Raw genomic sequence first — 19208 nt, forward strand, 5'->3', positions numbered from 1 at the left:
GTGTGTGTGTGTGTGTGTGTGTGTGTGTGTGTGTGTGTGTGTGTGTGTGTGTGTGTGTGTGTGTGTGTGTGTGTGTGTGTGTGTGTGTGTGTGTGTGTGTGTGTGTGTGTGTGTGTGTGTGTGTGGAGGGGGAAAAGAGATAGAGACATGTGGGGATATATTTGCTCTTTAAAATTGTGTATATGCCTGTACGCACGCATGCTCGATCCAGCAATCTCCTCGTGAGGCACATCGGGCAATGCTAATGCTGGCGATATTTTATAATTGAATAAAATACATAAGTAATTTTAAAATACATAGGTAATTTTGATACTGTATCTCCTTGAAAAAAAATCGTACAAAGCTTAATTTTTTTTTAATTTGTAAGAGAGAAATCCATACTTCATGATTATCATGAAGTACAAAAACATTTACGATAAATTTATTCCATGGAGTGCATCAAACTACGAAAATTTCTTAAAACAAAACATGATAATCCTTATTTTTTAAAAGGCCAGGTAAGAATAAAGATAGATTCAAAATCCATTGAAAGCTTCGTACAAACATTGAAAATGAAAAAACTTTTAAATACATCCATTTTTTACAGAGATACGCTTACATGAAGTTATGCAAAATTTTGATATATATGTTGCAATAATTTTGTTGACGAGTGTAATTGCATCTGACTCATTGTTAAACAAAAGTAGATTTCAATAAGATTTAACATTAAAAAACTTCGTTCACAAGTAGCAACACTCACGCTTATGATCATAAAAATTCAGATTACTGTTAAATTTGACTATTTCTGTGAAATCCCATCGAATTATACATGCAAGAAATGCTTCTGCTGATAATGTTGATCACTCATCTACTGATTGACGCCCTTGCGTTTAAAACAGCGCCCTTGCGACTAAGACAGCGCCTAAGGCAGACCGCTCCTCACACCCCCCTCCCTTATTATGCTACTGATTAAAAGAAACCTCAAGCAAATGGAAATGATTTAGATAATAATAATGAAGATAACTATATATGAGGAGCAGTCTTTCAAAATGCATTTTGTCCAAAATTTCATTTTTTTAGTTACAGATGTCGAAATGTTCAGTGTGTGGTTGAAAGACTCATATTACAAGCTGGTACTCTGAGATGTTCAGAAAGCATTTTTTTATTGTTAATTTATATGCTGAATGAACGTAAATATTTCGAAGTGACGTTTTTTAACTAGAGACACAAACAAAATGCATTTATTTAACATTTTTAGCAATTGTTTAGCAATTTTGTTTAATATTTCACATACTACTGATTGACATATTATTATTTTCTGTAAAATAGTTTTCTGTACGTAGTTTTCTTGTGTGCGTAATTTTTTTCTTTCTTGTTTTCTGAAAATTACAAATTTTCGACAAAACGTATTTTGAAAATCTGCTCATCTTATTTATATAATTATGCATTTTTACTCGTAATTTCCTTATTTTAAATTTATTATTTTTTCAATATTAAATGATTGCAAAATCCTTTCCTATAAATTAATAAACGGTTAAAAAGAAAAAGGAAATTGAGGTATTAATGAAAATAACGAAGCTGTTATGAAAGATAACTGTCAATATATCTCATGCCTACAATTATACAATTAATAACATTCTTAATTCAAATTTATATTACCTTCGTACTAAATAATTATATAATATAATACAAATATTAATAATATAATACAAAATCTATTTTCTGATGCTAACTGAATATTAAAACTATCTTACGCAATATATTACCAATGTTTTCTTTTTTTTAAATATAATTATAATTACTCACTTTAGGCAAAGAACCAGGATTTTCCAAAATATGCAAACTGTGAACTTCGATCATATGTGGTAGTAATGGCTTCGGATAACCAAACACGTGATTGTTGCCCAGAATCACTAAACTGAAATTTTTATCGATGTCGTAAACAGATGTACCAGGAATCCGTTTGTTAGCCATGTGTTGAGCTTTTGGTAGATGCCAGTATCGATAATATAATCTTGTATAAGTTGTATAAAGGATATTCATTATCCGCTCATTGATTGTCATTCTATTCGTGAATGGATACGTCATGTCTGGATTAAAGTTAGGATCGTCTGGATTTCCTGCCAATCATAAGTTATGTAATAACAGCTTTTAAATAAAACAAATGTTTCAAAAACTAGCTGCTATAAAATATAGCGGTATATTCAATTGTGTAATGTAAAAGTTTGAAATACGTAGCTTCAAGTTACTTATAAGTTATATATATATTTTTCGAAGTTATTTATAAGTTATATCGCTTCTATTTTAAAAAATATAATAACATAACTGAAAAGATGCAATTTTCAAGTTATTAGATATCATAAATGAATTAAATATTATCTTATCAATCATCAAAAGTAAAATAATATAACTTCATTCAAAAGAAATCGTTACAAATCAAAAAGATTTAATCTTGCTAGCTTGTTTGAATTGTTAGGCCCAATATTGTGATATTATAGAATGAACGTAATTTATTTTAATACCTTTGAGACTTTCACAGGTCTTTTCTTCAGAGGCAAAGGAAAAGATTTTTCCTTTGAAAGGTCACGTATCGTGATCCATTGCTAATAGCAACGTTTCATGAATGTTGTTTTTTACTTCATCAGAATAAGGAAATATCAGTGTTCCTTATCTTGATGAAATGAACGGCAAAGGTTCACGAAATGTTAGTATTAGCAATAGATCATAATATGGCGATAATTCGTAAATCCTTTAGCACCTCTGATATAATTTATTATTTTTTTTAATAATATTTAAAAACATTTTCAGTAGTATTTGTATACTTCATTTGTTAATGTAAGATCCTTTTATTGTGATCTTTTTTTATTTTTATAGCTTTTTAACTTATTACTGATCCGAATGATATAATTTTAGTAGATAAGCAAGATTAAGGGTTATAAAATGAAAATGATATAAAATTACGTTTGTCATATTAAGAATTTTTTCGCCGATATTACATTTAATTAAATAATAATTTTCTGTCCAATTAAAAAATAGTTTTCTTCCTTTTCTGAGAAATTTAATTTTTTTAGTTGTATCACTTTTGGAATAAGGGAATGCTATACTACAAGCAGGAATATTTTAATATGCGATGCGCTCTTTAAAGATTTAGAACTACTCCTTTTTTTTATTTCTGTTCTGGATGAGTAGAGAAACGCATTATTATATTGTAAATTTTTTCGCAAGTCAAGAGAAAGAAGTGTAATATATTACAGTCAGATATCTATTTCTTTGTAAACTCAATATATAGTGATTGTGTCAGATCAATGTGGAACGTTACTACTTCGAAATGCGGTTCGCCTTCGCAAAACTCGCCTGGCTTTAATTGAAATATTTCAGTAGCAACCATGGCAATTCATTTCATGGTCTATTACGTTCATCCGGAAGAGTACTTTCGGGTATCTTCAATTACGTCGAGGTAAAGGAATCGAATGGCGGCGAGCCGGCGCGTCATCCTTCGCCACCTTTTCTCCGACATTCTTCGGGTCAGACGGTACAAGTTAAAGCACTACCTAGTAATCTATCCTTTTCCACGAGAAGACCCGGTCTTCGATTGCTCGCACTTTCTGTTTTAACGACAATTTACGTCAATTTCCGCGCACAGTAACGACGTTCGTTGACGATGCCAACCTAGGTAGGTGCAATCCCAGTAGAGACATTGCGGAATGACTGTCCGACCAAATTCGCACTCCCAGTTGTTATTTGCGCTGGGATGACTTTCGTAAACAATAAATTGTTAGGCCGACGAAAAGTTATCACGAAAGTTATTCGACATGCATAATATACTCACCTATGGAATCCATTACGTAGGGCAAGTTGCCTACGCTCAAAAATCCAATCAGCACGGGGAAGTTGTAGTGCTTTACAAGGGCGTAATAACATTGATACCATAATTGTTCTATAATGATTGCGTCGAATGTCTTGTTGCTTCTATAACAAATAAATTCGAATTGGATTTGTTTTTGAATATTATTCGTAAAGCTATATTAAAATTGTCATTTTCGTCTTCGTATTTACAAACAATATAGATGAGACGATATAAATGTGTTGTTAATTTATTGTAGAATCTCGTATTATCCACGGCTATTACATTTCGATTTATTCAATATTTGAGAATAGATGAATATTTTACACTTAAACTTTATTTATACTCAATAAAATCGGTTTTGCTAAAATATCTAAAAATTTAATTAGATACACATAGAATCTAAAAATAATTTTTAGAGAATGACTACCTGTGTACGATTCATTTTTCACACTATATATGAGAGAATTAAGAATTTGATTAACTTATAGTCAAAGAGTTAATGATGTTACAGATATTAAAAAAAAATTCTATGATATACAGTACCATACATAGAATTTCTGAAAGAGTTAGAAATATTATTACAAAAATTCAATTTCTAAACTCTTATCTTTCAGTCTAAATTAATTGTGTGGAATTATTAAGGTACATAAAGATTCTTTTTTTCTAATTTCTCAAAAGAATATCATTTACAAAATATCATACAATCCCCTGCAGCAAACATTGCAATAACACTGCTATAATATTGCAGCAACATTGCAGAGAGCAATATTGCTGCAAATTCTGTGCTGTATAGGAATATTTGCGATATTTTACATAGGACAAATCAATAGACAATTAAAAAAAAATTTTCGCCCAAACAGCATCAGAAGTTTTGAGAAATATCTCAGAAATATTTCAACTGAAAAAGGAAACATTTCATAAAAGTTGCGAAATATATTTGCAACATTTCTAAGACAGCTCTAGTATAGCAAAATGTCCGCAATTCTTGCACAAGAAACTTTGTTGAAAGGCTGTTAAAATATTACAGAAAGAATTTGCAATCTTCTTGAAATATTACCAAAAAGTTACGGAAATAGCTGAAACCTTTTCGAAATATTACTGATCGTAATCCTCTTAATCTGAAGTACTTAAATAAGTTTATTAAGAGTCTTATAATTTATTTAGACATTATAAAATTTATATATTGGAATAAACTTAAAATATATTTCCCAAAAATGGTATTTAAATTTATTATATTCAAAGAGTTGCTAGTAATTAAAACATTACACTAAATATTATTAGTAGAAAATAGCAAATTTTTATATATAATATATTTTATACATGATTTTATTTAGTATTTGTAATCTTAATATAATAAATATAAATGTGATTCCTGAAATATAGTTAACAAAAATAATACATAATATAATTTTTATTAGTATAACATTATTTCCTATACTTACTTTATTTATAAAAATTATTTTTTTTATATTCAATTATACTATTTTATATTCAATTACTTACTACATATTGTTGAATATAGAAAAAAGTTTACTTTAAGTGAATTACTCTTTTGTTTTATCATAATGTATACATAGTCACTTTTACTTAAAATATTGAGAAACATTGCATTAATAGAATATAGAAAAAATACAAAACTTTATATAAAGAACGAAAATTAATATTAAACAAACATAAATTACTCTTTGTAGTCAAGTAATGAATATAAGTAGATAATGAATATAATATAATATATAATCTTTCATTCAAATCACACTTGCAATAGCCTTGCAAGCTACTTTAAAATTATGTCGATCATAACAATCATAACAATCATAACAAATTAACCGATCATCACGTTCATAACAATAAAAACGATTTAACTTAATCCTTAATCAAGAACTTATTACAATACATAATCGAGCAATTCAGGTCTCGAAAGCCTCTATTACTTTTCGGACAAATTGTGAAATAGCAAATTTTAATTTCGAAAAATCCAAAAATTAAAGAAAAAATGATTTATTCAAAACTGGAAAAATTGATTTTCGTCATTTAATCAACTAAAAGTAAGATAACAATAATAAAACTTGGCAAAGTTTGTTAAAAAATTTAACGTATATACATACACAAAACATGAAAACACAAAAAATATCGCAAAAAATGCTTTGCGAGTTTCTCTTATCCGGTTAAAGATTAATTACAATTAAATGAAAACTAAAAACATATGCCTTCTTGATGTATATCACTTTATAATTGTCAATATAAATACATAAATAAAATCAAATCCTTCATAAATAAAATCAAACATTTCGATCTTTATTACAGTTTTCTTTAGTGAAAATAAAATATAAAATACAATTACAACGTTAAAACCTTTAGTTACAATTATTTATTAACTTGAGGATCGAGAATCGAATTTTAATACGTATTTTAAGTTTAAATTAGTACAGTGAGAAGCGGATCAAAGATTAAAATTCGAAATTACAATAACTAGCTAAGAGTTAAGTTAATTTACAAATATCATATAAACATAAATTATTAACTAACAAACGTTTCAACCTAGCACGAGATTATTATCAATGTTGATAACATATTTGTGAAATTGTAAATGCATAATATAAAATCTATATGAAACATGAAAAATAAAAACTCTAATAGAACATGGTAATGTACAATAGTTTTACCAAATTACCGCATTGTCATAGATTCATGTGTTCTGAATATCGAATTGTCTGTCTGTAATCTATTTATGTATAGGAATAAAGAACAATCTGTCATTGAATATAAAACAGTAAAATTGATTTTTTTATTGACCATCATCGTTCTCAATGAGTTAACGTGTATCTGTTAATTTGAAGTTAGAATTATCAATCTGATATCTCCATAAATCTATGATAATACGTAATTATAGATTTTATATTATGCGTTTATGGTTTCACAAATTCAAATGTGTTATCAACATTGATGATCTCGTGCTAGATCAAAACATTTGTTAGTTAATAATTTATGTAGTTATATGATATTTATAAATTACTTGGCTTGTAGTTCTTTATTGTAAGTAAAGTGTAATTTTGAACTTTAAATTAATTATAAATTGTATAAAAAATTCCTAATAGATATAGAAACATTTATAATAATAGTATATCAAGATTGTACTACAGGAAATATACTTTCTAGATGTCAATGAACTGCACATAATATAGCCTCAAATCGACGCACAAACTACATAGTTAAAGTTAGATGACAAGATTAATTTAAATTTAAATAAAAAAGAGGAATTTATACATTGTTTTGGAACAATTAATTTCTAATTTCTCTATTTCCTTAAAAATATTGCATTTGCTTTTCTCTAGCCATCCTTTGCCTTAGTCTTTATTTATTTATCTGTAATTACAATATCGTCTATGAATTAATTACATTTTTTACCTTATAAGACCTTTTCCATAATTCTTTGAAAAATTGAACAAGCTGGTTTGATTCCAAAAGGTAACTTTTTGAGAAAATAAATTCTCTTATGACTTCAAGCCAGTAGTTTATTAGTTTCTTCCGAAACTTCCAACTGATTATATGCTGCTGTAAGATCCAATTTGAAATAAAAAATTCTCCACCGCTGCGGCTTAAAGCCGCAAATAACTCCTCAATTCTTGGTAAAGGATTTAACATCTTCAAGATTATTGACTGTTACTTATTGACTGTTACTTTATAATCCGCACAAATTCTTAAACTCTCGTCTTTCTTAATGATTGGCACTAATGGCGTACTCCATTACCAAGTTATCCATTAATTCAATTATTCCTTTTTTTCTAGTTCTTTCACCTACTCTCTCTTTGAATGCTAAAAGTATTGGCCTTGACTTGACAAAAATCGAATTTGCCTCTAGCGCTAACTTAAGATCTATCTTTTCAAATTTATATTTATTTAGCTCATCCTTGGATAGATCCTTATATTCTTGCAATAATCCATCCAGACTAAAAACTTCTCCTTTAAAAAATACAAAGATGCTATCTCAATATTTAAAAGTTTCATTAGATGTCTCTGTCCATTAATATCCTACTTCTTTTTTTATTACAATCAAATAGATTGCATTGATGGTCGTTTCTTTATAATTCTAACTCGTTTCTAATTCTAACAAAAATTTGTCCTTCCAAAATTAAAATACTTCCGCAATACATTCTTAATCTTATTTTTGAGCTCTCTAATTTGCACTGACCAAATTTTTCTCTGGAAATTTTCTCTGGTATTACTGATTTATCCGCACTTGTATCTAATTCCATACTAATGGATTGACCTTCGATATCAACATTAATCATTAGAGGTTTCTCGCTGTTAACTACATTGCATAAATTATACATATTCACAATCTCCGTACCACCGTTTTTTGATTCTAAATAATTTGTATCAGATACTGCACTCTTACTACTTTTACAAATGCTTACTGCTTTAACTTTAACTTTTACTTTTACTTTAACTTTAACTTTAACTTTTACTTTATTACAAATTTTATACTTATATGTCTTGTACTTGCGCTTTGCGAAAATGTGCTTGGTGCCTCCGCAATGCATACACTTCGACTTCTCTAGGGATTTTTGATACGACTTTCTTCTTTTTCTGCCCCGTTCCTTTCCGATAAACTATCTTGACTTTTCCTTGTCTAACGCTGTGGATGTCAATCGTACTTGTCTTGGATGATGTTGCCAGAGCTGCTTCTTTCTTTCTAGCCATTTCCAAAATAGACTGAAGCGTTGTCGTATGACTCTCTTCGCAAACTCTATCCAAAATTGACCCTTTTCTCAATCCGGTTAACCTATCCGGGAATCTGTCTTTAATGTTGTCGTCCAGTTATATATCAAATTTGCTTACCTTGCTCTTGATTCGGGCAAATCATTCATTAACTGATTCTTTTTCTGCTTGCTTCAAATCATAGAATTCGATTCTCTCCTTAAAAACTGAGACTTTAGGCGCAAAGACACTTTGCTTCTTCAAGATCTCACATAATTCTTCATAAGACCTGGATTCTGGTAACACAGAGGTCTTTTAAGATTTTATATGCTTCCTGTTCTACCAGGATTATTAATATTACTACTTTATGCTCCTGCAATACCTGAGTGGCCACAAAGTACTGCCCACAAAGACAGTCCTAGTAAAGATTCCAATTCCAATCCTCGCCTATGCGAAATTCCACTAATGTCCCAATTGTAGAATAAAATGTGATGCTTGGCATTGCTTGCTTTCTGCATTCCTTTCCTTGCATCGACTGATTTTATCGCGCCAGTTGAATTTCACCTTTTTATTGTTGCAACTGCTTCTGCCACTCGATTAACTGCAACTGTTCTTGCTGCAATTGAGTTTTAAATTGCTTCTGTTCTTTTCTTCTACGATGGAGTATTTGCTATTGCTCAATCATTTGTTCTTGAGCCTTCTGCAATTGCTGCTTTTCTTTATCAAAATCGTTCAACATCTCTAACCTCTTAACTACGGCCGCCTTGATCGTTATAAAATTGCAACAGGCTTGTAACTTTAATCCTTGTCACCAATATGAGATGATCCGATGGAATTTAAAATCATAATGTGTAATTTCCGATGGAAATATAAAGATCATAAATTAACATGAATATATTTCCCGTTAGATGTAACGGGAACACCTATATGTATATAGATGTATAAGCTTAAATTCGCTGTTTTTTAGTCAGAAAAACACATTTTTTTTCCTATGAAGCGAAAACAAATTTATTCAAAGTACTTGCCCTCGCTAACTATACATTTTTCCCATCTTTCGGGCAATTTGTGTATACCATCCCAATAAAATTCCTCATTTTTCGAGGCAAACCACTCATCAAGCCATTTTCGGACATCTTCGTAAGAATCGAAGTGTCGCTTAGCATGGTCCATCGACGAAAACAGTCAGAAGGTGTCTAGTGAGTAAGCGGGATAGCACTTCCCAGTTGAGTGTTTCCAAGTAGTTTTGGACCATTGTTGACGTGTGCGATGGTGCGTTGTCGTGGAGGAAAATCAGCTTGTCATGTCTTTTCCAATAATGCGGCCTTTTTTCACGCAGAGCACGGTGCAATTTGATCAGTTGTTAGTGATAGCGGTGAGCATTAACAATTTCACCAAGTTTTAACAGCTCATAGTTGATGATGCCCTCCTGATCCCACCAAATACACAGCATCGTCTTCCGTCCGAAGCGATTTGGTCTTGAGGAAGATGTTGATGGTTGGGCAGAATCAACCCAAGATTTCTTGCGTTTAAGATTCTGAAAATATATCCACTTTTCATCGCCTGTCACAATCCGACGTAGGAACGACTTTCTTTTTTGTCTGACAAGCAGAATTTGGCATGTATTTTGGCGTCGCTCCATCTGCCTATCGTTCAATTCTTGCGGCATCCATTTTCCGATCTTTTGAACCTTCCCCATGGCATGTAGCCGCATGGAAATGGCTGCTTGAGAAACACCCAATTGCTCGGCAAGCATTTTTTGCAATTGGGTATCGTCCTCGTCCAAAAGAGCCTGCAATTGACAGTCCTCAATCATCCTGGGCCGATTTTCACGCTTCTTATCATTCAGGTCAAAATTGTCGTCATTGAACCGGCGAAACCAATCTCTGCACGTTGTTTCCGATAAAGCATTGTCACCATAGGCCTCCACAAGCATTCGATGCGATTCGGCAGCCGATTTCTTCAAATTGAAACAGAAAAGCAAAACTTTCCGCATATGCTTTTTTTTAGCAAAAAACTAGATATGATTACGAAAGAAAAAATGTATGTTGTTGTATGAAATTGCTGATGATGTGCACTGGTTAATGTTGACAGATGTCAAACACATAAAATAAAGTGTGTTGTGTGCTTAAGGTAGCTTTGTACGCTCACTAATGCCACCTAGGAGTAAACAGCGGATTTAAGCCTATATTTATTAATTATAACGTAGCAATACAAAAGCGAATGAAGGAATACAATAATACTGAAGTAATGGAAAATCTTGAATGAAGGGTTCTTACCTACAGAGAAAAAATCAATACAATCAATACAATCAAATCAATACATGATATACCAATATGACGCCACCTAATATAACTAAATTACTAGAATAACTAGCGATATCACAGATATTAAAATCAATCGACTGCTTTCTATCGTTATTAAGTAAACGCGTTATATGTTAATAAATAATGATGTATTTCTTTCTTCAAAAGACTTTCAATCACAGAATGACTAATTGATAATGATTAATAATTTTGATAAAAACATTTAACTAATGAAGCTATATATGGTATTAGTAAATTTCCCGTTTTCTTCAAGTGAACTACTAAATAGTTCGTATATGAAGTGACGACGCGAACCTGAATATACATTAAAATGACACATTTTATGACAAAAGTAGAAGTAATTAATATTACTCAATTTATGTCAATACTGTGAAACGAATACCATCCAATAGTCATCGAATTCATCTGATATGGCTCCCTGCGATTTTTTTCTGTTCGATTGAGTCAAAAAACCATTACGGGGAACGCGTTTTAACAGCCGAAAGGAGGTAATGGAAAAATCGAAGACGACTCTGATGGCTATATATATACCGACAATAGAGTTTCAGAAATGTTTCTGGATCAAGCGCTGGCAAATATTATTTTTGATGAATAAAACTTGTATTTTAAATTTTCTGAATAAATTCCGGGAACTTTTTGATCAAGGTGTATATTTAACTATTATTGTATATAGGGTCTGGAAATAATTGCCAAATATTTGGCAATGGGCAGGTAGAGCGGACTAAACTGAGTCAAAAAGTTCTCTACCATTTTGTAAGTTTCCCCAATAGTTAATAAGATATTAATCCTTAAAGATAGCCGAATACTACTGCGAAGTGTACCGATCGCCTACCGATTGCTTGGTGCGTGGGGAGCGGGGATAGCCTGGCAAGCGCGCCGTCCGAGCTATGTAAGCTTGCGGCGGCGCGGGGCGCTTGCCAGTCAATCCCTAATTCCCAAGGCCTGCGCGCCAAGCGATCGTAGGTATATACACTTTGCAGTAGTAGGCCGGGCGAGCGCGCGTATTCGGCTATCTTTAAGGATTAATATCTCATTAACTATTGGGGAAATTTATAAAATGATAGAGGATTTTTCGACTCAGTTTAGTCTGCTTTATTTGCCTATAAAATATTTGGCGATTATTTCCAGATACCCTGTATATGTTTATTTATTATTTGTGTTGTGCATATAATATACTATATAAATGTACGTACATTAAAATGACATATGTATTAAAATTATATGTAAATATTTATTTATTTATATTGTATTATACATATTATATTAAGAGACTTTTTGGAATATTTTTAGTGATTACTGATATAAAGCTATATTATAATGTGTCAATGATTTTCAACAAATTTAAAAGAGAAGTGCTGAAAATAATTATTGAAGTATTATTAATTCTATCGGTTTGTGGCACTACTAATAAAATTCCACAAACTTCTTTAAAATGTATTTAGTGGATTCATCTGTTGAGCTCACTGCTACGTATTTTTTTAGATCTAAAAATTTTTAGAGCTGAGTCTAGAAAAGTATATAAATAACAGCGAACATTCACTCAACTATTGAGTCTGCTAAATACATTAATGAATGCGCATGTATTATTGGCAGTACTGTGTAGGCAATAATTTGCAGCAGTATTATTGTGACAATAATTCGAAATAATCATTGATATTGCTCTAATTCCTAATAATATTCCCAGTAATATATCATGTAATTTGTAACATTTCCTGTAATTTTTTGTGATATCTTGTAATATTGCTATGTGATTATCAGTAATAGTTCTGTGTAGTCAGTAATAGTTCTTTTTCATAAGGGAAGTCATAAAATATTCCAATAAATGTAGTATTAATTCTGGAGAATAAATTTATTCGAAAAGATAAAGTATGTATATGTATGCCCCGAACAAACTACAAATATTATCCCCATTGACATAATAATACAGTCGCATGATAAGTTAATTATGGATTTAATTAATAGCAATGCTTTTTTTCAATTTCGAAGCCACTCCAAATCAATTGATTAAAAAATGACGGTATGAAATTTATCAATAAAGTTCGGGCACTGATTTATACCTGCGTTCACACCAAGCATAAATATATTATCGATCACATAATTAATAATTCGATAAATCGTTTTTAGTAACTTAATTGTTTATCATCTTATCCGATAATAAATATCATCTAATCCGATAAAAAAAAATTATCCAAATTCATACTATACAAAAAAAAAAATCTTTTGATTTAAAATAAATATAAAATTTAGCTAATGAAATGAATGGCCGTCAAATAATAGATTAATAAATTTTTTATTTAAAATATAAAAATAGATTATATTAATTATTATATCATAAAGACTATTAAACTGCAAGACTGTACTACAGAAATATAATAAAAAAATATTTTCATATTATTATTACAGTAACAACATTAAAAAGTTACAGTTTTATATGTTTTTGGAATATTACAGGCATCTTGCAGGCATAATGTTAATTTACATTTCTGTAATATCTCTGCAATGTTACATTTACAATTAATAATGAATGTAATAATAATATGAAAATATATTTTTTTATTATATTTCTGTAGTACAGTCTTGCAGTTTAATAGTCTTTATGATATAATAATTAATATAATCTATTTTTATATTTTAAATAAAAAATTTATTAATCTATTATTTGACGGCCATTCATTTCATTAGCTAAATTTTATATTTATTTTAAATCAAAAGATTTTTTTTGTATAGTATTACAGCAATATTATTTCAATCTTCTGTATGGGAGTTTTCGTAACGTTGCTTTGCAACATGAGTATCGTTCTTTAAATCAAAGAGACTAACTACACGTTTGTAAACACCAATTACACAAACACATAATAATTTTATATACCATATTAGTAGATTGAATACAGCGAATGCCATTTTACCCAAAATTGTAACTTCGAACATGAAGAACATTAATTTAAAAATGTCGCAATCGTTTTGTTTCGGTCTCATTTAAATCAGTAGATTCTAAAGTATAAAACTACTTCAATATTATAGGGTTTCTCTCATTTTGATGGAATAGATCGAGCTGAATAAAAACGGATAATTGTTTCAATTTGTAACTTCATTTTTCACTTAAGTTTTTACATAAAAAGCTATATGTATCCAAAAAATGATAAAAATATCTTAAATAGAAAACTTTGAAGTTTTTTTCTCTTTTTTAGTGAATGCTGTACATTATTCCGTTCGTCTTTTATGAGCAGTTAAAGTCAAAGGAACAATTTTTACTTCAATGTTGAATAGCTCGGTAAAAAAAAATTTCTACAGAAGTAGGAATAAAAAGGCAAATTAAAGGTAAAGCTTCACGCTTTTGAAAGTTGTGAATTGTATTTGTATCCCACTTCTCATTCACGGCATGAAACTGTGCAAAGTTAACAAAAAACTTTGAGATTTTACGGATCTTTCTTTGTAATCATGTAGCTCCGTAAATATTAATCAGATTGATATGTTAAGTACAGATTTGAAAAGTAGAGGTTTTATTTTACAAAATCTTTTTTTAAATGTCTCATTTTTATGGAAGTTACACTCATTCAAAGTCTATCAATTTTTCGAAAGCGTGAGAGATGATGCTTTAATTTGAGCAGATAGTATATAAAACTTTATAAACATTAAAAATTTAAACAATATTAATCGTCGACTACTGGGTGTGATGCTGAAGCTAGCGGCCACTTCCAGCGGCCAGATCCGAAATGCCAGGGACGAATAGTGCGGAGCCCTCGAATATTAAAAATAGATTTTAAACGTATTTTTATAAAAAATTTATTGAAAATAATAATGCACAATACATGGTGATAAAAAGATAAGATAGAATTCAAAATATTGAAAATAACAAAAAAACATTTAAAAATATCTACATAATGTAAACAATATAAAAATGTTAATATTGCTCCCACATGTATAGTGCTACACTTTCAGAAAAAATTCTATAATGTAGTCTGAAACATGGAGAAATCAAAACGCTTTATATTTTTCAACATCAAGCCCCTATTGTTTTTGGGACATGGAGAATCCAAAATATTTTGTACTTTTGAACAAGCTCTAATTGTTTATTTAAAAAATTGTTAAACAAATAGCAGCCAAATTGATCATAGGTCACACGCATGATGCTACACTTTCAGAAAAAATTCTATAATGCAGTCTGGGACATGGGGAATTCAAAATACTTTGTGTGACCTGTAATCAACTTGGCTGCTAATTGTTTATCATTTTTTCAATAAACAATAGAAGCTTGATGTTGAAAAGTATAAAGCGTTTTGGTTTCTCCATGTCCCAGATTGCATTATAAAATTTTTTTTGAAAGTCTAGCACCATGCACGTTGGATTTTTATATTGTTTATATTATGTACATATTTTTAAATATTTTTAATTATTATTTTCAATTCATATTTTGAATTCAATCTTGTCTTTTTATCACCGTGTGCATTATTATTTTCAATTTTTTGTGAAAATACGTTGTAAAATCATATTTTTTACAATCGGGAACCCCGCATTACTTTGTCCCTGGCATTTCGGATCTGATTACTAGCTTCAGCGTCATTGTGTGAACTACCCAAAAAATTATTTTAACTCTCTCAAACTCAATTTTCTTTTATTTTGTAAAATAAACATACAATGTTTATAAATAAAATTTATGTTTTTTCAATTCCCAAAAGCCTACATTCAATATGCAAAATAAATACCATTTATCCAAAACCCTTTATCCAACTTACAAACTAATTTTTTCTTCAAAGTATCATATGTGAACAACAATTCTGTAAATTTTTAACTAATATTGAATTTTTTAAAAGTTACAATTTTTAAATATTTTATTCGTTTTTTCTCTACCAGGTATGTAAATATGAAACCGAAATTTTTTAATAGAAAATACACGTTTATTGCATAAAAATGATAAAAAATATTTTATTCGAAGTATTGCCCATCGGTAGCTATACATTTTTTCTACCTGTTTGACAATTTATGGATGCCACGCTAAAAAAATTGTTGCTCTTTTGAACCAAACCAGTCATCTAACCATTTTTGTACATCTTCGTAAGAAGTGAAGCGCTGCTGAGCAAGTGCGTGTCCCATCGATGTAAATAAGTGGCAAATAAATCGGAGCCAAGTCTAGTGAATAAGCCACATGCGAAAGTATTTCCCAACCAAATGCCTCAATCCTTGACCAGTTTTGCTGTGTGTGATGGTGCATTATCATGAAGCAAAATCACTTTGTGTTGCCTTTTTTGATATTCTGGTCGTTTTTCACACAAAGCTTGATTCAAATTGATAATTTGGTGTCGGTAGCGTTCAGTATTAACAGTTTCGCTAGGTTTTAACAGCTCATAATAGATCACACTTTTCTGATCCCACCAAACACAGAACATTGTCTTCCGTCCGTAGCGATTTAGCCTTGCAGTCGATGTCGATGGTTCGCCTGGAGTTACCCATGATCTTTTACGCTTAGGATTCTCAAAATATATCCACTTTTCATCGCCAGTTACAATTCGATGGAGAAATGACTTTCTTTTGTACCTGGCGAGCAGCAAGTGCGAGCATTTCGCAAGTGATTTTTCGGTTTTCCTGCTGCCTTTCATTCAGTTCATGTGGAACCCATTTTCCCATCTTCTGGATCTTTCCCATGGATTTCAAACGTATGGAGACGGCTTCTCGTGTCACATTTAATTGATCCGCGATTGTTGTTGAGTTTGAGCGTCATTCTCATCCAACAATGCTTGCAATTCGCTGTCTTCAAACTTTTTCGGTGGTTTTCTACTTTTTCTTCATTTCTCACATCAAAATCGTCACTTTTGAATTTTTTAAACCATTCAAAGCACTGTGATTTACCAAGAGCATGCTCACCGTAAGCTTCGACAAGCATTCGATGCGATTCTGCAGCAGTTTTCTTCAAATGGTAACACAAAATCAATGCTGTCCGCAAATCGTAGTTTCCAGGCACAAAATTCGACATGTTCGACATGTTCAACGCTATTACAAACTATACTGTTCTATGAAACTTGTATTGTTGTGAGTTGAAAATCTTTGTCAGATGTCAGAACAAGGAAATGGCGTCAATGGCGTCATCTGACGGCAACTACATTGACAGCTATTGGTAAATTCCGGTTTCATATTTACCTACCTGATATTCATTGAACTCAAGAATTTTTTTCACGAAAACTATGTATAATTTCGATCAAAAACTATTTGAATGTATTCTATAAATGTATTCTTATATAAACTTTGAAATTGATAATTTTTTTCATATTGATTGAATTTTTTAAATAAGAATGTCAGTTGTTTAAATATTACTATGTGAAACACCCAGTGTATCAAAAAGCGATTGAAAAATAGGTGTATCAACGAAGGGTTAAGAATTTTTATTTCAGACCGCATATGTAAAAACACAATCAATTAGAAATTAAAATGCCTATAACGGTCAAAGATGGATCTTTAATAAGTAAAAATTGAATAAGACTCCAATGATTAAATCAATAATAAAGGTATATGGTGCCAATGAGAGCCGATATATACACTATTGTATATGTGTTATCAAATATTATATATATATATATATGTCAATCACCAATTAAAAACATTTCGATCATAAGATTTAGTCATCTTCAGTATCGATAACATTTTCGGAGTCAAATTAATTGGTTGTGACAATCTAGGCACATACAGTTAATGAAACATTGTTAGGCTGTTGTTCAAATTTAACAACTTCATATTCTGTTGTACTTAACTGGATACCCAAGCATTAATTCAGTCATTTAAGTTAAAACTAAGTTTATAAGTAAACTTTTTAATAAGTTATTTATAGTTAAATTATTAAAATTAATTGTATCAATTAGATAACTTTACTTTGAATTCAGCATAACGATGATTCGTTATGAACGCGATGTGATAATAATTGTATATGGATATGTGGAGAGTGTGTGAAAGGATATTTTGTATTCTCATTGTTTATAAATCTTAATATTATTTAAATAGCACACATACCAATAAACATAAAATTTGACTATACAAAATTATTTGTAACATCAAGTATAATTACCAACATACTTAACTATAATAAATTTTGGTAATTTAGTACAAGGGATCACTCTCCAATGATCTTGACTTTTGACATATGTTGTCACTTGGTTGAGTGACCTTGAACAAATTTTAGTTGTCGCTCATTGTTCGTTAAGTAAAAAATTATTAACAAAAATATTCTTCAATAAAATCTAACTTTTGGACATGACTGCGCTCCGATGAGATACAGTTCTTGCTCTGATAGTCCAAAATATTTTCTTATATAATTTTTGTGAGCCAGAGAATTTGTATTTTTAAAGCAGAGAATTTGTTTTTTTAAAAGCATAGAATTTGCGTTTTAAAAGAAAAAATGTGGTTTTAAAGCAAAGAATTTGTGTTTGTTGTGTGTGTTGCAAAATGTTTTTGTTTATTTGATTCATTCAGTATTTATATTTTCAGATATTGGATATTTCTTAGCCATTACGTCAATAAATGAAGTTATATTTGTAATAATACTTTGATCGTTATAGGAATTTGGGCGACAACGACGTAGTCGTGTTTATTTTCGCGAAATGTTAGATTTAAACTTCTGTCCATATAAAAAGAATGGAAAAGGTGTACATTATACATAATAAAATGTTTCCTACTTTACAAACATAAATTCTTTGCTTTAAAACCACATTTTTTTCTTTTAAAATGCAAATTCTCTGCTTTAAAAATACAATTCTCTAACTCTAAAGACACAAAAATTATAAAAGAAAATATTTTGCGCTGTTAGAACAGGGAATTTGTCTCATCGAAGCGCAGTCATGTCCAAAGGTTAAGTTTTATTAAAGAACTTTTTGTTATAACTTTTAAACGAACAACGAACGACGGCTAAAATTTGTTCAAGATCATTCAGGATCCACAACATATATCAAAGTCAAGGTCATTGGAGGGTCTTTTATATTAAATAATTACCCAAATTTTTTTTATTTTTAACTTATAAAACATGGAAACGTCATTTATTCTTAAATAAATCATTATAAATCGAATATAACATTCCGTGTCATTTTGTAGATTTAGTTCATTTTTTTGCTTTTTCATATATGGATAGCTTCCGAAATTATTCTCTTATTATATTCTCTTATTATATCCTTGTTTTTTATCTAAGATTTTAATATCATTCCATTCAAAATTATGATTGCGCTCCATTCTATGCTCTGTAATTGCTGAATGTTGTATGGTATTCCTATTTATGTGATTACGATGTTCATTAATTCATGTTTTCAGTAACCGTTTTGCATAAGTTGCATCACAACAATATTTTGACAATTAATTTTGTAATTAATGTAATGTAAATTACATTA

At 30.1% G+C, this 19208-nt stretch overlaps 1 protein-coding gene across 1 annotated transcript in view; it reads right to left on the bottom strand.

Annotated features, from left to right (window-relative positions):
• The window catches only part of LOC105626657 (UDP-glucuronosyltransferase 2C1-like), a 157306-nt gene that overhangs the window by 67609 nt on the left and 70489 nt on the right, over positions 1-19208 (bottom strand). The window contains exons 4-5 of the mRNA XM_012207951.1: positions 3809-3948; positions 1786-2099 (exon numbers count right to left, since the gene is read on the bottom strand). Coding sequence (XP_012063341.1) covers positions 1786-2099; positions 3809-3948 — 454 coding nt within the window. The remainder of the gene's footprint in view (positions 1-1785; positions 2100-3808; positions 3949-19208) is intronic.

This window comes from Atta cephalotes, assembly GCF_000143395.1.
Source record: "Atta cephalotes unplaced genomic scaffold scaffold00006, whole genome shotgun sequence".
Classification (NCBI taxonomy): domain Eukaryota; kingdom Metazoa; phylum Arthropoda; class Insecta; order Hymenoptera; family Formicidae; genus Atta; species Atta cephalotes.